The 25,201-nt window shown below is 41.5% G+C and overlaps 1 protein-coding gene across 17 annotated transcripts in view; it reads left to right on the top strand.

The window, feature by feature from the left end:
• PHLDB2 (pleckstrin homology like domain family B member 2) overlaps nucleotides 1-25,201 on the top strand; it is a 229,574-nt gene that overhangs the window by 91,683 nt on the left and 112,690 nt on the right. For 12 of the 17 annotated variants that reach the window (XM_082394616.1, XM_082394626.1, XM_082394625.1 and 9 more), the window contains exon 2: nucleotides 10,173-10,326. The exons of 1 other annotated variant lie outside the window; for it this stretch is intronic. In XM_082394616.1, coding sequence (XP_082250742.1) covers nucleotides 10,179-10,326 — 148 coding nt within the window. In that variant the 5' untranslated portion in view covers nucleotides 10,173-10,178. Of the gene's footprint in view, nucleotides 1-10,172; nucleotides 10,327-21,244; nucleotides 21,384-21,586; nucleotides 21,721-25,201 lie in introns of those variants that run through there. 4 more of the 17 variants (XM_082394629.1, XM_082394623.1, XM_082394628.1 and 1 more) reach the window with 4 other exon arrangements.

Genomic DNA, 25,201 nt, shown 5'->3' on the forward strand with positions numbered 1-25,201 from the left:
GACACTTAGGCATTTCTTCTGCTTTTAACAAAAGATGACATTATGCATATTGGTTTATAACTTTCTCTTTTCACTTGAAATGTATTCAGGTCAGTTTATTTAGATTTACTCACATGATTCCATTACATAGATATACCATAGTTTACTTAACCATTACCTGACTGATGGTGATTTCGGTTTTTTAACGTTGTGCTATCACAAACAAGGCTGCAGTAAATATCTTGGCACATATAACTTTAAGTACTTTTGCTATCACTTCTTTATAAGATAGATTTTTAGGCGTGACATTGCTGGATCATAGGGTATCCCATGTGAATAATTTTTAATAGATGCTGTCACAATATTGTTGTTAGTTTTGGATTCTCTTGTCCTTTATGCTTCTCCTTTGTAGACTCCAACTCAAAGTCTATGGAAACTTCTTTTGTAATATCATCCTGCCATTTAATTCAGACCTGATATCACCCTGCCTACATTTTAAAGATACTATTTAGACCCTAACATGCTTAGACACTGACTTTAGCTTCCTAAGTAATTTTTCTCTACCTGGTTTCTCATTCTACACATTAGAGCCATATTAATCTTCTCAAAAATTATCTTATGTATATCACATCTCTATAATCCCCATTGCCTAAAAAATAGACCTTAACCATGCGTTCAGTATCCTTCATAATCATGTTTCAATTTTTCTCATTTTATCCTTATGTCTCCTATTTAAAAATTTGAGAGTGAGGGAGGGATTGGGAGAGATGTCTACCATGAACCACAAACTCTTAGGCACTTTACATGCCTTAAGTATTTTAATAGTCATATCAGTTTCAGAAGAAGGGAAACTGATGGATTGGGAAGGCAATTTACTCCCTACCCCAGAGCTGTAGCATCTAGAGTTGTGGTTTGAAATTTAGTATATCTGACAGCAAAATGCATGTTCTTACTATCACACTCTATTTGAATTCAATTCAGTAAATATTTATTTGACATATACTCCATGTAAAACACTTTGTTATGTGCTAGAGAGCATTAAACATTTAAAAAACATGGAACATAACTGACATTTAATCATGATGCCTGCCTCTCTGGCAACAACTCCTTCCAGGCAGTGAGCTTCCTGCCAGGGGACCTGGTCCCTGGCAATAGCTGACTGAAACAAAGGTAGGCACCTGTTCTGGTGATCTATTGCTACCTAACAAGCCACCCCAAAATGCTGTGGCTTAAAACAATGACAATATTTATGATGTTCACAAATCTGCAATTTAGGTAAGTCTCAGAGGGGACATCTTGTCTCTGCTACACTCAGCATCAGCTAGAGTGTATTGAAGGCCAGGAATGGGAATCATCTGAAAGTTTGCTTACTCCCTAGTCTAGTGGTTGGTGCTAGCTGTCAGCTGGGTCCTCGGTGGAGACTGTCACCTGAAATACCTTCTATGTAGTCTTTCTGGCTTGAGGCCTGGGTTCCAAGCACAAGCATCCCTAAAGGGCCAGGCCAAAGCTGTTTTGCCTGTTAGGACTCAGCCTTGGAAAGTATCACTTAGTATTACTTCCACTGCAGCTATAGGCCCACACAGATCCAAGGGGAGGAAATGTAGACCCCAACTCATGATGAAGGACTATTGACATCACCTTGTAAGAAGAGCGTGTGGGATGGTGCTGCCCTCGTTAGAATACAATCTGCCACAGCACCTATGGATGTGCCAGTGACCTGTCGTAGGAAAATAATCCACAACAGTCAAATTCCCTTTCAAGTGAATATAATTTACGAATAATTTAGAGATTAAAATAGCTGCTGGAGATTCATCTGAAAGGACATAACAGAGAAGGAGGAGGAGGACATGATGGGGCATGCATTCACTGACATTATGGAGCAGTAAACACTAGGAGTAAAAACCCAAGTCTTATTCACTTTTATGTGTATCCTCAACAGAGTACAGTACAAACACATAGTAGGGGCTCATATGTGTCACATGAAGACATACACCAATGACTGGGAGGAGGGGACACAAAAGAAGGGATAAGTTTGGAGAGGAAAGATGAGATTCTATTAGAAATATGTTGAGTTTAAGGTTCCAGCTGTAGCTCCTCACTGAGATATCTAACAAGCAGTTAAGAAGGTGGGTCTGTGGTTCAAAAGAGAGAGCAAGAGTTAGGAAGAGGGCTTAGGAAGCCATGGCCAAGGTCAAACTTTGGCTGAATGAGACTGTCAAGGAGGAGCATGTAGAGGAAGACAGATGAGTAAAGCTCAAGCAAAATGAGTGATTAATATGATAGGCTTTAAATCTGTCAGATTTAATGTCTGTAATACCTGCTTCACCACTTTCGATGTATTTTCTTAGGTTTGGCTACTTAATCTCTCTGTTCCTCAGGATCTTTTTTTAAAATTAATTAATTAATTTATTTATTTTTGGCTGCATTGGGTCTTGGTTGCTGCAGGCGGGCTTTCTCTAGTTGCGGTGAGCAGGGGCTACTCTTCATCGCTGTGCGCGGGCTTCTCATTGCGGTGGCTTCTCTTGTTGTGGAGCTCAGGCTCTAGGCGCGTGGGTGCGTGGGCTTCAGTAGTTGTGGCGTGTGGACTCTAGAGCGCAGGCTCAGTAGTTGTGGTGCACTGGCTTAGTTGCTCCGCGGCATGTGGGATCTTCCCAGATCAGGGCTTAAACCCGTGTGCCCTGCACTGGCAGGCGGATTCTTTTTTTTTTTTCCCCCACGCTCTGTGCCCTCCTGGTGCAAGGCGTGGGGCTGAGCACAAAGCGGGTGTTTTAACCACCATTCACTATGTGAACTATTTATTTATTATTATTTTATTTTTGGATGTGTTGGGTCTTCGTTGCTGCATGCGGGCTTTCTCTAGTTGCAGTGAGCGGGGGCTACTCTTAGTTGCAGTGCGCGGGCTTCTCATTGCAGTGGCTTCTCTTGTTGCGGAGCACGGGCTCTAGGCGCGTGGGCTTCAGTAGTTGTGGCGCACAAGCTCAGTAGTTGTGGCGCACGGGCTTAGTTGCTCCGCGGCATGTGGGATCTTCCCGGACCAGGGATCGAACCCATGTCCCCTGCATTGGCAGGCGGATTCTTAACCACTATGCCACCAGGGAAGCCCCTCCTCAGCATCTTATTGAAGCATTGTTATAAATAATACAAACTATTCACAGGACTGTGGATTACCTGGTATAATGCCTGCAAAGAGCTTAGAACAGAGCCTGGCACATAGTCAGCAATCAATGTATATTAATTACCATAACTCTTCTCAGTTTTTTTTTTTTTTTTTTCATCTAAAGTTCAGGAATAAGCAGAGGAAGAGCCAGAGAATCACACTGGGCATGAAGGCTTTATGAAACCTTGTGTAATAGTCCTAATGAATAGCTGTGGTTACATTTATTACTGAGTTGCCAAGCATCAAAGAGTTGCTGACTGTTAATAACTAAGAGGGGGTGACAGGGTGAGTCATATTCTCTAGACCAATATTTCATAAAGTCTGTGCTTTTGAGCATGCTGTAGTAATATATGTTGCATCAAGAAAAAAAAGTATGTTCTATACTCAAATAAATTGGAGAAATGCTGAGTTAAAATTAAATAGACTTTTCTTAAATGTATATGCCAATACGAGTTACGGCTGGCTAAGAAGGAGATAAAGAGAGCAACATTTCCCCAACTCTTAGGTTTTTATAGGGATCATTCTGCTAAACCAATGTGTAGAACACAACTTCTCAAAGTTAGTCAAGGAAAAATCTCTTGGGAAACTTCTTAAAAATACATATTAGTGGATCCACCTCCATAGATTCTGATTAGAAATTCTGGTGTAGGGTTAAGGAATCTGTATTTTTTTAAAAAACTCCCAGATGTCGCCTTGCCTCCAAGCAGCTCCGAAGAGTAACTGACCCCTCCCACAACCCCCTTCTCTCTTTCCAACCTATTCTGCGAAAAATGGCTCCCACAAAGAGGGGTAGCAAAAAAGGGGGGGGTAATTCTGCCACCAAGGAGATGACTAGAAAATAGAAGATCAACATCCATAAACACTTCCATTGAGTCGACTTAATGAAGCATGGACCCCAGGCACTCAAGGAAATCTATAATCTGCTCTTTATAAACAAACAAACCAACAAAAACAAAAAACCTTCTTTGGGAACTCTCAATGTCATTATTTACATTATAAGGACTCTCCAATAATATATCTGAGTAAGTTATCCAGAAAGCATAATGAGAACAAAGATTCATCAAACAAGCATAGCATAACCATTATCTACATACCTGTTACGCTTTCAAACACCTTCAGACAGTCGACTGTCAATGTGGATGAAAGCTAATGATTTGATTATCATAAAATTTAATTAGGCAAAAGTAGTTGTAGGCTCTACGTATAAAGAAATTCAAGGAACTTCCCTGGTGGCGCAGTGGTTAAGAATCCGCCTGCCAATGGAGGGGACACGGGTTCGAGCCCTGATCCGGGTAGATCCCACATGCCGCAGAGCAGCTAAGCCCGTGTGCCACAACTACTAAGCCTGCACTCTAGAACCCTAGAGCCACAACTACTGAAGCCCATGTGCCTAGAGCCCATGCTCTGCAACAAGAGAAGCCACTGCAATGAGAAGCCCGTGCACTGCAAAGAAGAGTAGCCCCCGCTTGCCACAACTAGCCCGCGTGCAGCAATGAAGACCCAATGCAGCCAAAAATAAATAAATTAAATAAATAAATTGATTAAAAAGTATGTAAAATAAAATAAAAACAAAGAGAAGTAAATCTAACGAAAAAAAGAAATTCAAATTACCGCCCCATGGAATTACTGGTAATCTGACAGATTTCTAAGAATTCCTAACAGAACTTTGAGGCAGTCAGATTACATTTTTTAAACCTACTTAGAACTCATATCTAACACAATGGGGATATTTGTGCTCTCTGTGTGCCTGTTTAAAATTTAATCTAGGAAAAAGCTCCCTCACTGAGATTTATTTGAAGATCAAAAGAGACCTGAGAATATGCTGATCTAAGAGATATACTGTTAAATCTAATTTAAGAGAGAGTGTCTGAGACCATTTGGAAACAAGACAGTTTTTTCTTGTGAACATCCTAACTCAGAAGAATTTAGCAAAGAGTGAATGGTTATATATATTTCTACTTTTACAGCCCGCTTTAAAACTTTTATGGTAAAAATAAAAGAAGATAAAAGCATAACATCACTTCCAGGCATCTCTTTACCCACTCAGGCAGTTAATTATTCTATATATCTGACAAGACAGCATTTGGTTGCGGTCACTCTCTGCCTTTTCCAGCACCCTTGGTGCAGAGGGGATGGAGTAAGGATAGATTAGCCTGTGAGAGGCCACCCATGCTGCACTCTTCCAGACTGGAAGAAGATAAAGAGACATGACCATTAAATGCAACACATGGTCCTATGTTAGAGCCTATAAAGAATATTATTGGGACAATTGATTAAACTTGAATGGAGTTTGTGAATTCAGTGTTCGTCAATGATAATTTCCTTATTTTGATCCTTATGTTGTAGTTATCTGGAGAATGTCCTAAACTATTCAGGAGTGATGGGCACCACATTCAAAACTTACCCCCAAATGGTTTCAGAAAGAATGTTTCTGTGTTATTCTTGCAGCTTTTCTGAAGTTATTCTGAAATTGTTTGAAATTATTTTAAAATTAACATTATCTTTAGCATTTAGAAAGACTACATTCATTTTATCGTTTGTGTTAGTTTATCGTTGATTTTCTCAGGTTCTCTAGGTAAACTACCAAATCACCTGAAAATAGTTTTACTTCTTTTAAGTAAATTCCTGTACCCCTTATTGTTTTCTCTTTTTAAATTCTGCTGGTTAATAACTCCAGGACAGTGTTCAATAGTAACAGAGATAGTGGACATTCCTGACTTTTTCCTAATCTTATTAGAAATTCCCCTAATATTACCCCATTAAACACAATTTTGGCTTTAAGAAATATGCATCATTTCCTATTTTCTTGAGCAATTTTTTTTTTAATCAGGAAGCATCTTTCAAGAGGTTTTTTCTTCATCTAGGGAATAATCATGTGATTATTACTCTTACATCTACTAATGTCATGCTCATATTAACAGATTTCCTAATACTGAATCATCCTTGCGTTCCAGAAATGACTCCCACTTGCTCATGGTACATTATCTTAATGTGGTATTGTGTCCTGTTTTTAAATGTTTTTTTTTTCCATAAAATTTTTTTTTTAATCAGTCATCAATTTTATACACATCAGTGTATACATGTCAATCCCAATCGCCCAATTCAGCACACCACCATCCCCACCCCACCGCGGTTTTCCCCCCTTGGTGCCCATACGTTTGTTCTCTATTAAATGTTTAATCTAGTATTTTTGCATTGATATAGGATGATTGCTTGTAAACATATTTTCATGTTAGAATCACATTCCTCTGTACTCTTTTTGGCAGAACAACCTCCATGAAACGGGGCTTGGTGGTAACAGAAATGATGTGGGAGGAGGTGTCAGGGAGAGATGGAGAGACCTGGCATTAGAGTCACACAAGCCTTTGAGAGGTTTCTGGCCCCCTCCTCTTACTGACTGAGTGACCTTGGAGAAATTATTCCTGCTCTTCTACCTTCTATTTCTTCATCTGTCCAATAAGAGAACCATGGGTTGTGTGAGGACAAAATGATGTCTATAAGGACTCCAGTACAAACATACATAGATACAGAGAACAGAGTAGTGGTCGCCAGAGGAGAAGGGCACGATGGATGAAGGGGGTCAACTGTATGGTGGTGATGGAAACTAGACTTCTAGTGGTGAGCACACTGTAGCGTACACAGAAGTCAGACTATAGTGCTGTACATGAAACTGATATAATGTTATAAACCAATGTTACCTCAATTAAAAAAAAATACCAGTACAATGTCTGGCACAATGTAAGCCCACATAAACATTGGGATATTTTACTATAAAGAATTATTTTTCTTCTGCTGCTTCTCATATTATGAAAATGAAAGTAGTGTTAGGATATATGTAAACAGATACCATAGTTTCCTCAGGAGCCACTTAGTGCCTCAGCTTAAATGGTCCCCAGGATTCTGCTATGATTACCGAGCCCAGAGGAGATTAAGCAGACCGGTTTAGTGAGCCAGCTTTGTATTTTGTCCCTTCTTTTATAGTCACCCCATTCCAGACTAGAGGTTCGTCGTAAACAGTAAGTGCCATGTGGGGGACAGGGTGGGGGACTGTGAACTGAATGGAAAAGGAAGATAAAATTTCTTGAACCCCTACTACATGCCAGGGGCTAATTTAGGTCTATTTGTAGTTAATAGGTGAGGAAAGCTGGCAGGTAGCGTCAAGATCTCAAAACCTGAGAGAACCAGCTTGGGGGTAGGGGTGGGTGTCATCTCTCTATCTAAGAGTTGAGATTAGCTTTTGTTCTTTTCTTCTTACCCTCTCCAAGCAGAGGAGAAGGGAAAGATGCATTATCTCTGAGTTGAGCTCCTGGCTACCTAATCTCTTAATCAGTGTTCTGAGCCTGGGGAAATCTCTCTGTACGGGGCTATGGTCATGCTTCTAGGGCTCCTGAGTGTGGAGAGGGTAAGGAGAGTGCTAATTTATTGATGCATTGATTCTACATCTCTTTATTAACTCTGAGATGAAAAGGCTGTCTACCACTCTAAGACTGGTAGACAGATAATTGTGGGCGTGCTGGGGAGAAAGAGGTTGGCCTAAAGACACTGGCATTTGTGCTGAACCTAGAAAGTTGAAGCTAAATAGAAAAGCAAAACCTGTGGAAGACAGCATAGTGCAGGTACTAAGAAACAGGCTCCAGACTGACCCAGACCGGGGGCTACATTTTATTTCTTTCTTGTTGTTGACCTTGAACAAGTTCCTTATGTTTTCTGAGCTTTAATTGTATTGTCTGTAAAATGAGGGAAAAGGACCTAATATATATGGGTTCATGGTGAAATTAAAGGAAATGATGCAGGGAAATCACTTAGCCTAGCGCCTGGCATGTGAGTCTTCAAAGATAATGGCTGTTATTATTATCTGGTCTTCAGTAGTGTTCCTCAGTCATGCCTTTGTCAATAGTCCTTTCCTCAAGTTTCTTTTTTTTTTTTTTAAACAGCTTACTGAGATATGATTCCCATAACCATACAATTCATTCATTTAAATTGTAGAATTCTGTATTTTTTAAATGCATTTATAAAGTTGTCCACAATGTATATTAGAACATTTTCATCAACCCCCAGAAGAAACCCCCTGCCCATTAGCAGTCGCTCCCTACCCCTCCTCCACTACTCCCCACAACGAGCTCTAGGCAACCACCAATCTATTTTCCATCTCTATAGACTTGCCTGTTCTGGACATTTCCTATAAATGGAATCATACAGTATGTGATCCTTTGTGACTGGCTTCTTTCACTTAGCATAGTGTTTTCAAAGTTCATCTATGTCAGACCATGTGTCAGTACTTCATTCCTTTATATGGCCAAATAATATTCCATTGTACAGATATACCATTTTATTTTACACATTTTATTTTACACATTTTATTTATCCATTCACCAGTTGAAGGATATCTGAGTTGTTTCTACTTTTTGGCCATTATGAATAGTGATGATATGAACATTTGTATTCAAGTTATGTGTGAACATGTTTTCATTTCTTTTGGGTATATACCTATGAGTGGAATTGCTGGGTCTTATTGCAGCTCTGTGTTTAATCTTTTGAAGAACTGAGAGACTGTTTTCCCAAGTGGCATTTTACATCCCCACAAGCATGTTATCCTTTCCAACATGTGATATTATCTGTCTTTTACATTATAGCCAGTATAGTGGGTGTGAAGTGGTATCAAATTGTGGTATTGAAGTGCTTTTCCCTAATGAATAATGTTCAGCTTCTTTTCATGTGCTTATTGGTCATGTGTATATCTTCATTGGAGAGATCTCTATTCAGATTCTATGAGCATTTTGAATTTTAAGTTTTTTTTTATATTCTAGATACAAGTCCCATATCAGATATATGATTTGTAAATATTTTCTCCCATTCTGTGGGTTGTGTTTTTTCTTTCTTGGTATTATTTGTAGCACAAAAGTTTTTTAAGCTTCTTTTTAATGTAACTTATGGAAGTCTATATTTCAGCATTTAGCTCCTACAAAAATATTTCAGTTGGTAGACTTTCAATGGAAGAGTTGGTCTTGTACTTCATTGACAAGAGTGAAGCCCTCAGTATGTAAAAATCCTGTGTTCTTAACTCTTTCCGTCACACAGCTCTTGATCTACGTAGGTATCTATCCCCCTCTCCTTTCCTTTATTCATCCTCTTGAAATGAGGAATATATATCCTAGTCAAGGCCAACCCTCCAACTGTAGGATGACCTCGTCCCCTCCATCTTCTCCCAGGAACTTTAATATTTTAATAAAATATTAAAAAAAAAATCTGCATCCTCCAAATATACATCTCCAGCCATGGCCATGATCTCTACCCTGTCCTTCACTTGGATGATCTACAGATACCCCCAACTCAACATGTCCAAAATTGAATTCCCCTCCTCACGCCATACCTTAGAGTCATCGTGAAAATCAAATGAGGAATATTTGGCATAGTAAGTACCAAACAAATGGGAACCCTAACATGATGGCGGGACCATACCGTCTCCTGAGGCAGCCCTGAGTCTGCAGAGAAAACTGGACATATGACAGCTGTGGGAGGTCTGAATTAAAGTCAGGAGCTCCATGGGGAGCTCTTAAGAGCAAGGACATTGGTTTCCTTTTCTATAATATGAGATTTTGTAAAACTTAAATGATATAATAAAGACAAAGTACCTAACATGCTGGTAAATAATAAGCATGGGATGAAAAATAGAAAATAAGCACCAACAAACCCCAAGCAGAAACTATGCTGAAAAACTGATTCTTCTCTTTGCCTAAATATTGCCCATTGATTGTTTGCCAGCATCCATTTTTAAAAAAAAATCTCTAATTATTTTATCCAAAAGTGTGCTTTTGTTGGTGGTGGTTGGTGGTGGTTAGTGTTGATGGTGTGAAAGTTTTGTCATCCTAAAGGATAGTCAGTGGTGGGAATATAGGATGACCCGGGATATCTGTTTTTCAATTTCGACAGCAGTTAGTGTTTCCCAGATGTTAGCTCTGCTGACCTTCAGCTTTCAGAGGTCACCTCAGCTTCCAGCTTCCCACTCATGGTATCTCTCTTTTCTTGCTGAGCACAGGCTGGCATGGATCCCAGTTTCTCCTTTGAGATTCAGCAGAAGATCCTGATGGAGAATAATGCCCAGAAAGAGGAGCCCAAGGAGGACAGAGCTGGTGACGGGCAACATGTCGTGAGATCTCCCTTTGTGTGCACTTCATCCTCAGAGGTTTTCAGTAAATATTTATGAGTACCTACTCTCTGTGATGCATATTGGGAATGACCTGGCATTTCCCAGTATAAACCCGGGAGTCCAGCAAACACCCAGAAGATAGGCTGAGGCTGTCAATTCTAGCCTGGAGCTTTGATCATGTGCTTACTTACCCCACTGAACACGTGCTGAGGTTTTGTTTGGACCAGATGCTGAGTGACAGGCAGGCCAAAGCAGCTGATGTGGAGAGGTCTTTTCCAGTGACTCATCAGTCATTGAAAGATCAAGATGCACACAAAAAGGGGTGGGATGGGATGCAGAGAGAAAGGCATGAAGTTGTAGGTGCTCTAGAAGAGCAGCTGATCCTGCTGTCTCCTTGCAGGGTCGGGGATGAGGCTCCAGCTCAGTAGCTCTCCAATTCACAGGGCTCACAGCGCTGGTTGTAATCTTTGTAATGTGTTCCCCAGCATCAACAAAATAAATAGATTCATAAAGTGTGTATTTTCCTCATTATTTTTTAATATGCATCAGATGATCAGGTTACCAGGGGACAGGGAGGGGGTGCTCAGGGATGTGCTGGGGACCTGGTTTAGTTGACCTCACCAGGATTAGCTGGTCATCTCTGCACTGCAAAGTCCTCTTCTAGTAAGGGAGGCTGATTTCAAGCTAGATTTAATTTTTCATTTACTTATTGTGCTACGTTTTAGACACAGGAGTTAAAATAGAAAGCTCCTGGGTTAGTGAAGGTTCTCCAGAGAAACAGAACCAACAAGAGATGTATATGTATATAGAGAAATATATATATATATTTATATTTTATATAATAGAGAGACAGAGAGAGAGAGTGCTAGAGATAGAGGTAGAGATAGAGAGATGGAGAGAAAGAGAGAGAGAGAGTGAGAGGGTGGTTTAAGGACTTGTCTTACATAGTGGGGGCTGGCAGGGCTGAAATCTGCAGGGCAGGCCCGAAGACTGGCAATTCAGGCAAGATCTGATGCCGTAGTCTTGAACACAGGTTCCGGGGGACACGCTGGAAAGTGATGTAGTGTTTCTATGTTAAGATCTTGAGAATTCCTTCTTTGGGAAACCTCTATCTTTGCTCTTAAGGTCTCAACTATTGGATGAGGCCCAGTCATGTTATGAAGGGTAATTTGCTTTACTCAAAGTCCACTGATTTAAATGCTAATCATATCTAAAAACACCTTCACAGCAACATCTAGTCTGGTGTTCTACCAAAAAACTGGGCACCATAGCCTGGCTGAGTTGCTATAAAATTAACCATCACAGCCCTCTAACCTGAGGGAGTTTATGTCTTGAGCAGAGAGAGATGATAAAACAGAAAATTTGCAATCCAATAACATGAAGTACTTTAGCTCCTAACCAAGACCGGGGTGGAGTTAGGAAAAGCTTTCTGGAATGTGTGATTCCTGTACTTACTATTGCTGGTTATGAGGAAAGAGGTGAACGAATATGACACTTGTGAATAACTGCAAGTCGTTTATGATGATTGAAATGTCCCCTCCTTGCAGGGAGAGGGCAGAGGAAACAGTGAACTACTAATTAGGAAAATAACCTGGAGTAACCAGATGACTTACTTTTTTGTTTATTTGTTTAATGCTAAAACAAGGATTCTGGATTTATTTTATCTCACGTCTTGGAGAAGTCACTGAAGAATTCTTAAGCGTTGAAGTGATGAAATTAGATTTTCAGTATTCAAGACCAATTTATGTAATTATTCAACAAATAAGTTATGGTGTCTGTCACATATGAAGTACTGGGGGAGGCACTGGGCATATAATGGTAAACAATGTAGAAGTTCCTTGCCCTCACAAAGCTTAGAATTATAGGGGTGGGGGAGGTGAGGGAATGAGGGGAGAAAAAAAGACAAATAAAATAATTACAAATTTTAATTTGTGTTATTGAGAACAGAGTCTTGATTTAGAAGCTTATCATTCCAATGTCTGCTTACTCCTGTCATCCCCGGCCGTCACATCCCTGCCATAAGTGCGAGCTTCAAATACTGAGTAATCCCTCAGCAACTGCCCTATACCTCATTCTGTCCTTTCTTGTACTCAAGGTGGGAGCAGTACAAGGGATTGATATTTCCAATAGGATCAAAGCATTCAACTGTTTACAAAGTCATAGGGAATTTAACATGGATGCTAATAGCCCACGAGAGATAAAACTTTCTTTTGGAGACTAACTACCAGTGAATTATCCATTAGAAGTAATGTTGCCCTCCACCCATATCGATCTTTCAAAATTGCCTGTGTAAGGAATTCCCCACCTGGATCATCACTTCGATTAACTCAGGAGCCAGATAGGATGAAGGACAAAACTAGCTTGTGAGACAGGAAACCAATAAACCACATCAGGGCTTGACTTGATAACATTGCCTATCAACGCTCAACAGACCAGGGGAATGAAGAGCATGTAGGTGACTTCCCTCCACCAGCACTCCAGCTGTTGGGGTCCTCAGACCTTATCAGGGCTTTTTGGAGAGGAACCAGTGGGAGAGCCACAGAAAGTTCTGCAAGCAGGGGTGGGAGAGAGGGAAGGAAATGCACTCTTTAATCATATCCGTATTTGCCTTCTTGACTAGCAAATTCATTTCAATACCTGTAACTTCCCTCTTGTGAGTTCTTGGGTTGATACACCTTCTATAAAGCTTTTAATATTAACATTAAAGGTATAGTGTATCTATCTACCCACATTAAATTTCTGGAGATTCTTATGTAAACCTTATAACACTTATACCTTGGAGATCAGCCTCTTGAGATGAACAATAAGAGAAGGACCTTTTGAATAGAATTTCTTTTTGTTCCCATTTGAGAAACCCAGTAAATGAATTTCGATTACCTTCTTTAGGCATATTTGTAACTCATAGAAATGCCTAGTTCTTGTGAATAGCCAGACATTCAAATGAGTCTAAAAGAACTGTACCAGTCATAAGCATCACTATCTGTATCTCAGAAATAAATGCTTCAAACAACCACTTAGAACTCTTTGAGCACTGATGCTAAATATCTAGTTAGAGATGGGTGGTATGTAATAATGTTTTACTAGCTCTCTTAACAACTCCCCTGAGAGAAATTACCCCCATAATGTGAAATATTTAAGAAGGTCAAGCACAGATGAATGGATAAAGAAGATGTGGCACATATATACAGTGGAATATTAGCCGTAAAAAGAAAAGAAATTGGGTTATTTGTAGTGAGGTGGATGGACCTAGAGTCTGTCATACAGAGTGAAGTAAGTCAGAAAGAGAAAATCAAATACCGGATGCTAACGCACATATACGGAATCTAAAAAAACAGTACTGATGAACCTAGTGCCAGGGCAGGAATAAAGATGCAGATGTAGAGAACAGACTTGAGGACACAGGGGAGGAAGAGGAAGCTGGGACGAAGTGAGAGAGTAGCATTGATATATATATACTACCAAATGTAAAATGGATGGCTAGTGGGAAGCAGCTGCATAGCACAGGGAGATCAGCTCGGTGCTTTGTGATGACCTAGAGGGGTGGGATAAGGAGGGTGGGAGGGAGGTTCAAGAGGAAGGGGATATAGGGATATATGTATACATATAGCTGATTCACTTTGTTGTACAGCAGAAATTAACACAACATTGTAAAGCAATTATACTCCAATAATGATATTAAAAAGTAAATAAATAAAAAGGTCAAGCAAGTAGCCCTAAGTCCCTGGTGACACAACTGGTTCACTGGAATATTAAGTCACTGAATTTCCAGTTCAACACTTGACCATAATAGTCAAAAGTTACCTGTTTCGTACTTATTTCTGTGAGAACTCAGGATCTGTAACTATGGAGTCATCCAAAGATTAAAAAATGGATGGCAGTCAGGAGTGGGCAGAAATTCAGTATTTTAACTGGGCCCTTAGTGAAAATTCAATTGAACAGCTTTTTCTTGGACTGATAGCTTTGTTTAACATATTAAGAAACAGAATCTGGACCACTTTATTGGAGTGTTTAAATTCTGTGGCTGGAGCTCATCTTTCTCTTTCATCCTACTCCTATATAATCAGTTTCCACTTCCCACATAGCCACTGGCTCTTCCTGTATTTGTCAGGCAAGGAGGAGCCAGTGCAAGTTTAGAGCAAGGAAATGACATAATTAAAATGGTATTAGACATAAAATCTAAAATTCAAGGCCCCATCCCTTCCCTCCCCCCAAGTCCCCTCCCACCCCCAGCTCCCTCGATCTTATCTCCCAAGCCCCCCTCCATGTACTGTAGGTTCAGGCAGGCTGCATTACTCACCACTTCCCTAACCTGCCTTTACCGCCCAGCTGCTTTGTGCATGTTGTCTCCTCTGCTGGGAGGCTGTTCTTTCAGTATGAAGGCCACACACGTTGTCTTCCCTGATAGACTCACTGGGCAGAGATACTCCTTCTCTGAACTCCTTTGTATCATTTTCTTTAGATTTTGTATTACATGATCACATTAGTTATATGCTAGGCAGTAAATTCCTTATGTATAGACACACAGTAAATGTCTTGTTTTATCTCCACTTCCCACCAATCCAGGCATATTGTGTGGAACAGAGTAGATGCTTAGTAAATCTGCCTCTGTGTTTAACATGCCTCATGATCTGAATCTTGGCCGCTGCTCTGAGTTGTCAGAAGTCTCTAGTGCATTGAAGTCTGTATATATCTGGCACGTCAAACACTTATTCCTGTAAAACATGGCTCCAAAATAAATACATAAATTATAGTATAGTATATTATGTATATTATATTATGGGGGAACTTGAATTCAAGGTATGAGATTACTGGAGGGATGGTGAAAGTCAGATGAAAGAAAAATTAAACAGGATCAACAGAGAAGAGAAACTGAGTTCCCAGCAATATCAAGGATTACCACTGATAGAGCACTGCTTTTTTCTGTGATGAGCAGATAAGCTACAAAGAAAACTCCTTGTTTTAAATCTGCCATGCAGGAAAAGTAGACCAACTCAGGGTCCTCAGATGATTAGAAAAGTAAACCAGATAAACACAGCTGGGATAGGTTAATCTAAAGGGGATACACACACACACACAGACACACACACACACACACACACACACACACACACACAGAGTATCCTTTTCCTGCCTGATTCCAATACAAACTCACAGAAAAAATTGGAGACAGATCAGAAAGAAACATTTTGATGCAGAAATTAATCAGATGTTCCAAATGTATTTAAATTATTCTCATAATTAGAGAGCCAGTCTTATAATAGTTTGAACATAAGGAAGCACATGGGGATAAATTTCCACTTTAATTTTGATTAATTTTCTGATGTTAATTTGATGAGCTAATGTGTCATTTATACTTAATATATTTGAATATATATATATATATATATATATATATATATATGAGAACACAGAGTAAAATCCAAGTATCCAATAAGATTATTGGAATAAGAATGCATTGAAGGCATAAAAAAAGAGTAGGAAGCAAAAATCTTTAGTACAATAATTTAATAACTTAATTTATAGTAGTACAATTATATTACATTATACATTATGATATAGTACATTAAGTTGTGCTACTATATATTAAAAATTATAATTTATAATAGTACAATAATTTAATAGTAAATTTGACACTGTGCTTCCTTACAAACAGGATACAAAGGTAAATATTGGTTTACACAGTTTTCCTTAACAATGATTGCAAATCCAATATGAAAACAGATGAAGATACCTTTTCTAAGAAATGAAAGTACTTGGATTTGAGAGAGAAAATTTATCCTAGCACTAAATTCTTTTTTTTTTTTAACTGTTAAAATTTTATTATATATATATTTTTATTTTTGGCTGCGTTGGGTCTTTGTTGTTGTGCAGACTTTCTCTAGTTGCGGCAAACGGGGGCTACCCTTCGTTGAGGTGCACAGGCTTCTCATTGCAGTGGCCTCTCTGGTTGCGGAGCATGGGCTCTAGGTGCGCGGACTTCAGTAGTTGCAGCACACGGGCTCAGTAGTTGTGGCTCGCAGGCTTAACTGTTCCGTGGCATGTGGGATCTTCCTGGACCAGGGCTCGAACCCGTGTTCCCCGCATTGGCAGGCGGATTCTTAACCAGTGCACCACCGGGGAAGTCCCTAGCACTAAATTCTAAAAGGAGTTTATGAAGTAGAACTCAACGTCTATAAGGCAGTACAACACAATGATTGATGTCATTAATAACAGTTCCAGAAAAAGGCAAGTGTGGTTGGAAACTACTTGTTTGATGAGGACGTTATGCTAAGTGAAAGCCAGGCACAGAAAGAAAAAAACTGCATGATCTCACTTACATGTGGAACCTAAAAAAGTGGATTACAACACATAGAAGGTAGGTGTGGAAAGGTGGTTACCAGGGGCAAGGAGGCGGGGCTGGGGGTGGGGGATGGGATGATGTTTGTCAAAGGGTACAAAGTCGCAGTTAAAGGATAAATAGGTCTAGAGATCTAATGTGACAGCATGACGATACTGTGTTGAATATTGGAAATTTGGTGAGAGCAGATATCAGGTGTTCTCATTATACACATAAAAAAGATAACTGTGAGAAGGTATGTTAATTAGCTTGACTGTTACAATCCTTTCATTACGTGTATGTCCATAAAATACTCATGTTGTCTACCTTAAATATATACTATTTTCATTAAAAAAGAAAAGAATAAAAAAAAAAAAAAAAGAAACTACACTTTTGAGTAATCCCTGGGTGCTATCTCCTGTGCAAAGAGTGGTGCCTACATTATCACATTAATTCATAAACATATGGGTTGGGTGTTATCAGTCCCATTTTCCAGAATAGAAGTATGGTTCTCAGTGAAGGTAAATAACACACTCAAATTACCTGACTGGTAAAGGGGCTGAGTCAGGGTTTTAACCCAGATCTCCCTGACTCCAAAATCAATGATCTTTCCACTGCACTCTACAAATAAAAACTTCTTGATTCTTTTTATAAGCATAATATTAAAGATAACTTTAGTATAAACAGTTGTTCCACAAATTGGACTGGAGTTGAGAATGACCAAGTTAATAGCTTCAAAGATTTTTTTAGGTTGTTACTGCAGAGAGAGGAAACGATGTACAGATTCAGGACATGAGCTAATCAAGTCCAACCAGCCATTTGGAAAACTAATTCCGAATAAAATAATCCAAAAATAATTCATTATATTACTGTGTGCAACACTTCACCTTTCCTTAGCTGAGAGGGGTGGCTAAAGAAAAGTACCATCACGTACTGTAACCACTACAGATCCTAGACAAGGGAACAGGGAAGGAAGTTCTGCGGTGTAGTTTACAACACAATATCCCTGGTGGACAACAGGGAATGGCAGACAGAGGTAGGTGTGGCTGGATCTGTGATTAAACAGGTGACTTTGTTTTAAAGAACCCAGGAAATGGAAAAAGTAGAAGGAAAGAGCTCATGTCTTTTTATTTTTTCTTTCTATTTAAAAAAATACCATCATAACTATAAAAAAATTCTGGTAATAACAATTATTGCAATAATAATAGGTGTTAAATTTTGAGCGCCTTCTATACATTTTAAGATGTTGGGGTCTGCTTTTCACATTTAATATAACCCTTGTACCTTGTTGATCTCTTCTATCTTCAGGCTGCCGTGGCATTATGAAAACTATTGAAAACCATACTAACTCATTGGAAGTGAGATGTTTTGCTGAGTTTAGTCACTTTAAAAAAATCACATTAAATGAATACTCTTTGAGCCCCTTCCATGCATCAAGTCTTGGAGTGTGGTTCACGCAAATGTGAATAAAATGACCCCTCTAGCCTTCAAGGAGCTTGGCTATAGTAAAAGAGACAGAGATGTCAACAAATAAAACAAGACGGTGAAGGAAGGTCAATGAGGATCATTTTTTTTCTGGTCTAGTGATTTGGAATTACTCATTATACAGATGTTTTCTCTGATATCATTCCTATTTAGAGAAGAGGTGGAGGGGAGTATTGAAGAGCATGAACTCTAGAACCAGGCTGCCCTGTGTCCAATTCTGCCTCTACAAACTTATTAGCTGAGTGACCATTTAATTCTCTGCCTCACCCTTTTCACTTATAAAATGGAAGTAGTAACAGTACTGACCTCAAAGCGTTGTTATAAGGATTAAACTAATTGAGACTGTAGTATATTTGGACGAACACTTGGCACATACAGTAACTATTGCTCTCAATAACTGTTAGCTATATTTTCTTAGATATGAATATTGTCACCCTAACTATGGCCATTCTAGGTGTGCTGTGTTGGTAAACATTCTCCTCAGAACCTTAGAGGGAGAACGACTGTCTCTGAGATGTCTGTCTAGTCAGGAGTCTTGCTGGTATTGTTCGAGGCCAGGAAATGTTTGCACCCATAGTGCTTTGGGTCAAAGCCATTCATTTTTGAGCACCAACTACATGCCAGGCATCATTTTAGGAGTACTGTGGCTGTATCACTGGAGGGAGCAGACAAAAATCCCTGCCTGCACAGAGCTTACATTCTAGTGAGGAGAGTCAGATAATAAGCACAATAGAGAAATACATTTTATAATATGATAGAAGGTGATCGTTCTGTCATTAAAAATAATAAAGAAAGCTCACTAGTATGTGGAACGCCTTTTAAATTTTAAGTAGCGTGGTCAGGGTAGACCTAAGGAACATGGTGACGTTTGAGCAGTGTCTTAAAGGAAGTGAGAGGGTAAAGCCATACTGGTACTTGGGGTGGGGGAGGAATTCCAGGCAGAGAGGACAGCTAGCACCAAGGCCTTGGGATGAAAGCATACTGTCTGGGACTCTAATCCAGGAATATTGAGGAGGCCATTATGGCAGGAGCTAAGTGAGTGAAGTGAAAGAAGTAGGAGCTTAAATCAAAGAATGGCACATCACGTATTGTCCTTCTGGGCCTTTCTATAGCCTTTGGCTTTAGCCGTGATTGAGATGGGGACCATTGCAGGGTTTTGAGCAGAGGAGTGATATGAGTTGTCTCAACGTTTAAAAACGATCGCTCTGGCAGTGTGTTGAAAACTTCCTTCATGGGGACAAAAGTAGAAACAGGGCAAGGATAAAGTCAAGATGTGATGGTAAATTAGGGTGTTAATTAACAGTGGAGGTGGTTAAGTAGTTGAATTTTGGATTTATTTTAAAAGTAGAGCTGAAAAAATTTTTTCTGATGGATTGGATTTGAAATGTGAGAGAAACAGAAAAGTCAAGGATGACACCAAGCTTTTTGGCCTGATATGAGGAAAACTTCATTTGGCACAGGGTGATTGGGAGACAGAAGGAGGAATTTCAGGATTTCAGCATCAGAAATGTTATGTGGGAGTAGCCTAGTAGGCATCTAACTGGGCAATAGCCTGGAGCCTGCAGTTCAAGAAGAGATGGTCAGGCTGGAGTTAAAATTGGGGAGTTATTACCACATATGTGATCTTTAGTGTCGTGAGATCACCAAGGGTGTGAGTGTAGATACAGAAGAGATCCAAAGTCTGAACTCTGGGGACTCTACTGCTCAGGCACTGGGAGAAGAGAAGGGACCAGCAAGCAATCTTCTTCCCAGAGAAGACTGCGAAGGAGCAAGCAATGGAGTAGGAAAAAAAAAAAAAAACATGAAAAAGTTGTGGAAGTCCAAATAAAACTTTTCCAGGAGGAAGAAGTGTTCCACCATTGATTTCTGCTGATAGTTTGAGTGAGGTGAGCCCTGAGAAAATGTCCAGTTTAGGAGTTTGACCTTGACAGGAGGAGTTCTAGGGGACAGAGTAGAAGCAAAAGCCCAATTGGAATAAATGGGTAGAGAAAACTTGGAGACAGCTTTTCTTAACAACTCTAAAGGAGTTTTGCTGTGGCTGAGCAGAAAAAAAGGGGCAAGTGGCTGGAGGGGGAAGTGGATTCAAGGAGAGTTTTTGGTTTTTAAGATGGGAGAAATAACATGATTTTATGGCGATGGGATGATCCAATCGGGGAAACTGCTGGAGCATTTAAGTGTTGGATAGATTCCTGTATGTTTCTGTAGGGAAAAGAGCCAAGACAGGGGAAACTAATTCCTATAAAACACCAAGCAGTTCATAGGTGAGCCTTTCCTATAAATTAGAAGGCAGACTTTTACTTGCACAAATGAAAAGTGCATTATAAATAACCTATTTGTTGAGTGCCTACTGAGTGCCACTCGTGGTGTCAGGGACTTTGTATACATTATCCGGAAGCTTATTAACCATGCTAAACATCAGCTATCACTGTCACTATACTGTTAATGACATTGTTGCTAGGAGCTAAAACGACTTGGCCAACCAAAGCCACAGTGATCATAAATTAGTCTGCACTTTATTGTGCTCTTTCTTGCTGTTGTGAGTTCCGCGAGGGCCGACGACCTGCCTCTTTCTAAGCCCAGAGATTCACCCAGAACTTGGAAGAGGTTCACTCACACGCATTCGTGCGGAGATCGACTGAGGCCGCCCTGGGTCCAGTTGGTCCCTTTCCGTGGAAACACCCGCCGTTCATATCAGCATTGTTTTCATTGGTTGCAGCAACGAGAAAAACACGTTGGAAAATATAGAAACTTTCAAGAGAAGTAAGTGAAAGGAAATCAGTACAAGTTAGTTTAAAATCCCCCGCTGAGGCCGTTCCCCAACAATTTTGCAAAACTGCTTTTCTGACGCATCAGGTACCTGCCCGCGGGCGAACTGTCGGGAGGAGGTGCGGTCACCTGGAGTTTCCCAGTAGAAACCTCACCGTCGGGCGAGGAAATCGTCGCTCGAGGACGTGTACCCACCCGCCCTCTTCCAGCTCATTAGCAAAGCCTGCCACAAGGTTTCTACCACGCGGCTGTAAACGCGGCTCCGAGGAGCTGGCGCCCCGTGATGGGGCGACCAGCCAGACCCCTGCTGCAGCAGTAAAAGCCCCAACTGCAAACTGCCTGGCACCTTCACCGACTTCACTGCTCCGAGTCCCTCGGTGCCCGCCGCGGTGGTTACGAAGGGGGCCGGGGCACAGGACCGAGCCGCGCGGAGCCCACCACCGCGGCCCGAGGGGGACCGCACCCGGCGGCTGGGTGCCCGCAGCGCGCCTTCCCTCCCTCGCCCTGGGGACCCGGCCGCGCCGACGCGCCAGGTGAGGAGGAGGCGACCGCCGGCGGGGTGGAAGGGGCCGCGCAGGCTCCGCGCGTCCGGGCCGCATCCCCCGGGCGCTGCCTCCCCCGCCGCCGAGTTGGTCGCCGCCCGTTTGCGCGGCCGAGGGTTGTGGGCGGAGAGGAGGCAGTGGCCGCCGGGGCCAGGGGGGGCGCGCTGCCTGCGCACCGCGCGTCCAGAGTGACCGGGCGGCTGCGGCTGGGGCTGCGGCGGGGCCGGGGGTCCGGGGCCGGAGGGAGGGTGGGAGGGAGGCGGGGCGAGGGCCAGGCGAGGGCCGCTGGGGCCGGCGGAGAGCGGCGGCGCGGAGGGAAGATGAGACGGTGAGTGGGTGCCGGGGACGCAGAGTTTCTAGCTTCTCTTGCAGGCTGCAGGGACAAAAGCCCGGGCTGGGGTTAGCAGAGCCCGGGCTGAGCAGCCTCTGGGGCCCCGAACCCCAAGAATGGGTGGACCTCGGTTGAGAGGATCCTGGGGAGGGAGTGGCGGGGTGGAAGAGCAGCTCACAGAACGGTTGTAGGAAACGGGCGGGATTTGGGGGAGCCGGAGGCAACTTTTGCCGGGAAGTCTGGAATACCCAAGGAGAGAGGGATCGGGATGTTGGGGCTAGAGCTGCTTTGTCGCCGTGGGCGGAGGAAAGAGAGTCCGCTGCTGGACGGTCTGGGCGCGGAATTCAGAAAAGACCCCCTCCCCCAAATATCTAGCTAGCTGCCCTCCTGGCTCACTTTGTTTCAAGAGTGGGGCTCACTAGTTTGAACCGCCCAGAGACTCAAATTCCCATTTGGCCTTGGGTGCCCCCCCCAAATTTATGGTGGGGCGGTCTCCGCAACCCTAGAGATAGCGGCTGGAAGTAGAGAATGTTTCGAACCCCTGTTTCACCCGCGCCCGGCACGGCCGAGGCGCAGCTGAAATGTTTGCTGGTACATTGAATAACTTAGCTCTAGCAGTCATCACTTATTAAAGCGCCGAGGACCTGGCTAACTCCCGCCACCGCCAGGAAATTAAAAGGCTGACAGGCTGTCGCTTCCAGACTTGGGGTTTCCTGTTTGAAAGAGCTTCGGAAGTCGAACCTGCTACCCATCTACCTTTCTCATGTAAAAGCGGGAACTGCGCCCTCAGCCTTTTATGTCGGTAGACTTGCCCGGGGCTGGAAATCCTCTCGCCTGGCCCTGCCCTCGTCCCTAGAAGTCTTCCTTCTGCTGCTCTATAGAAGCTCTCAAGAATTCTAGAATGCCCAGCTAGTCACAGCCAGACGCAGCTGGGAGTGGAACTAGAAGAAGAGGCATAAAAATGTGGCGTGCTTTTAGTGTAAATATATGTCAGCCACATTTCCCTTCATTGTATGAATGTATTAATTACAGACATTTATTTTCAAGTATTGGACGCGTAACTTTAAGCTTCCTAGTTTGGCTTAATTTAGGCGTTTGAGATATGTCTCCGAGATTCTAACGTCTGAGTTCAGCTGGGAGAGGTCTAAATGAAGTTCACAGTTTCAGAGTGTTAGTTAAACTTTTGCCCTGAGAGCTCTTGAATTCTTGGTTCCTGGTAGGATAGCAACAGAGTAGTTGGATTTGGAATAAATAAACCTTTAGAGTTGCCCACTATTTTAACAGAATGGCTACATCCCTGGTACCATTGCCCTCAATTGTGTAAATATTTGCTTGAATAAAGAGCTAAGGTTCTTTGAAAAGTAACAGTTGTGTCTATTCACGATTCCCTTTTCATATCCTGGGCTTAAGTTATTTAAAAGGTTTTGTGTTTTATTTTATTGTTTTCATTTTACATATTTAATGTGGAAATTTAAACATTATATGTACTTGAGAAACTCTGTAAAGTCCCAAAAACGTTTATAACTGGGGTTCCTTTTAAAATGAGGGGGAATAGAGCTTTTGCTCTTAGTTGACTAGTGTAGCCTTCACCTCCTGAGACCCAGAGGTTTGCAAATCCCAGCCTTTTTCACAAATGAGAAAATGAGATGTTTGGCTAGGAGTAGTTATAATTTCAGTTTGCAGGCTTCAATCTGTTTCATGCAACTGTCAGATGCTGTTCTTTTGGGCTGAGGACTGACTTTAGGGGGTGTCTCTTGGATCCCCATTTGAAATGAGGGAGGAAAAGATACCTGGGAAATTTGCCTAAGAGCTTGCTACCTCCTATCTTAAAGAACACCAGACCAAAGCTGGAACTCTTTAGCAACCTTTTCAGAAATATTTTATTTACTGGCTTTTGCACAAGAGAGAGAAGAAAAAGCTGAAGTGATTAAACCCACCACTGGATTTTGCTGTTTTCTTCAAAGCCCTATTTTGAGGTCTGTACTGTATGCAGGGGTTGATTCTGGAGTGCACCAGAGGACTTGCTGTGAAAACGTGATTGCTTTTAAATACTTTTAAAGAGCAGTTGAGGTTATGACTCTGTATGCTAATTCTCAACCCTTAGCAGAAAGGCGGTTGGTTCTATGAATAACTTGGAAAGACAGTGGTTTTGTACATCTTCCAAGTGGAATACATGTGCTTTATAAATCTGACTGTTAGATCTTGATGTACTTTACTTATTAGCTGTGTAAATGTCATCTATTTGAAACAAAAACAACTTTTAAGTGATGTGCTTTATTATAAAGCCCTGGTATACACAACAGCTGTGGTTCTGAATGGAGGCCCAGGGGTTATTGGCCAGTGTCTGGAAACATTTTTGGTTGTCCCAACTGGGGGCAGGGGACAACCCCAGTTGCCAACTGGGGCTGGCCTCTAGTGGGTAGAGGCCTCAGATGCTGTGTAATATCCTATAATGCACAGGACACACAAACAATGAATATCTAGCCCTAAACTCTTCACTAGGGTATTACCTTGAAGGCATATGTTAACAAGATTAGGGATCTTAATCTAATTTGGATCTTCAAGAAACTGACTGTATTCTTGCTCAACACAGAGAGACCTTTTTGTCTGCAGCAGATTCTTTTGTCCTTGGCATTAAGAGTCTTAATATACCATAGATGTGAAGGAACTTGCGTTCACTGACTTTGAGTTGGCTTAAAATTACAGAATTTTGGAGTGTTACAGTGCAAGGCAGCCTCAGAGATCACTGAGCTCAACCTTTTTGTTTTATAGACACAAAAACTGAGAGGCCCAGAGACAGTGACTGGTAAAGTCTCAAGTGTGTTAGTGACAGATGTTAGTTTTAGATACAACCCAGGATTAGAGAATTTAGAAACTGATATTCAGGCAAATGTAAGTTTTTTAAAAATGGGCCTGACCCTTTGTGAGAATTTAGAGGTCACATTCTCTGTGAGGAAATAAATAAACTCTTTGATGGGGAAGGGTAGCATTAGCCATGGTGACTGTGGAGCATATGCCTGGGTGTGTCAGCCCCAAGAAGAACATAATTCTCTTGTGCGACCTGTGACACTCCACGTCTGATGCCTGCACCATCCTTCCCATGGCAAAGTGGGCAACAGATGGTTCCACATTCATAGCAGATGCTATGGTACAAAACAGAACATTTGAGATTTTTTGTCCCTCCCTGCCTTATGGGTTAAGAGTAGAGGGCATGAATGGATAGGGTTGTCTTGGACAGAAGAGAAGATGAGAGAGGCCTCCTGAATACAGAGTTAAAAAAGACACCTGGCGTATAAGGAAATGAGCATGCTTTGGGGCAGTTGTGAGGGATATTCATAAGCTGGTGAGTGGATATGTAAGATAAATGTGATATTTGCATAGAACTTGGGTTAGGAATCTGAAGACATTTCAAGCTTGGCACTTCTTTGGGGGAATAGGGCAAAATAATAATGGGGGTAAAAGGAATCTCAGAAATCCT

Source organism: Balaenoptera borealis (assembly GCF_965194805.1).
Source record: "Balaenoptera borealis genome assembly, chromosome: 5".
Taxonomy (NCBI): Eukaryota; Metazoa; Chordata; class Mammalia; order Artiodactyla; family Balaenopteridae; genus Balaenoptera; species Balaenoptera borealis.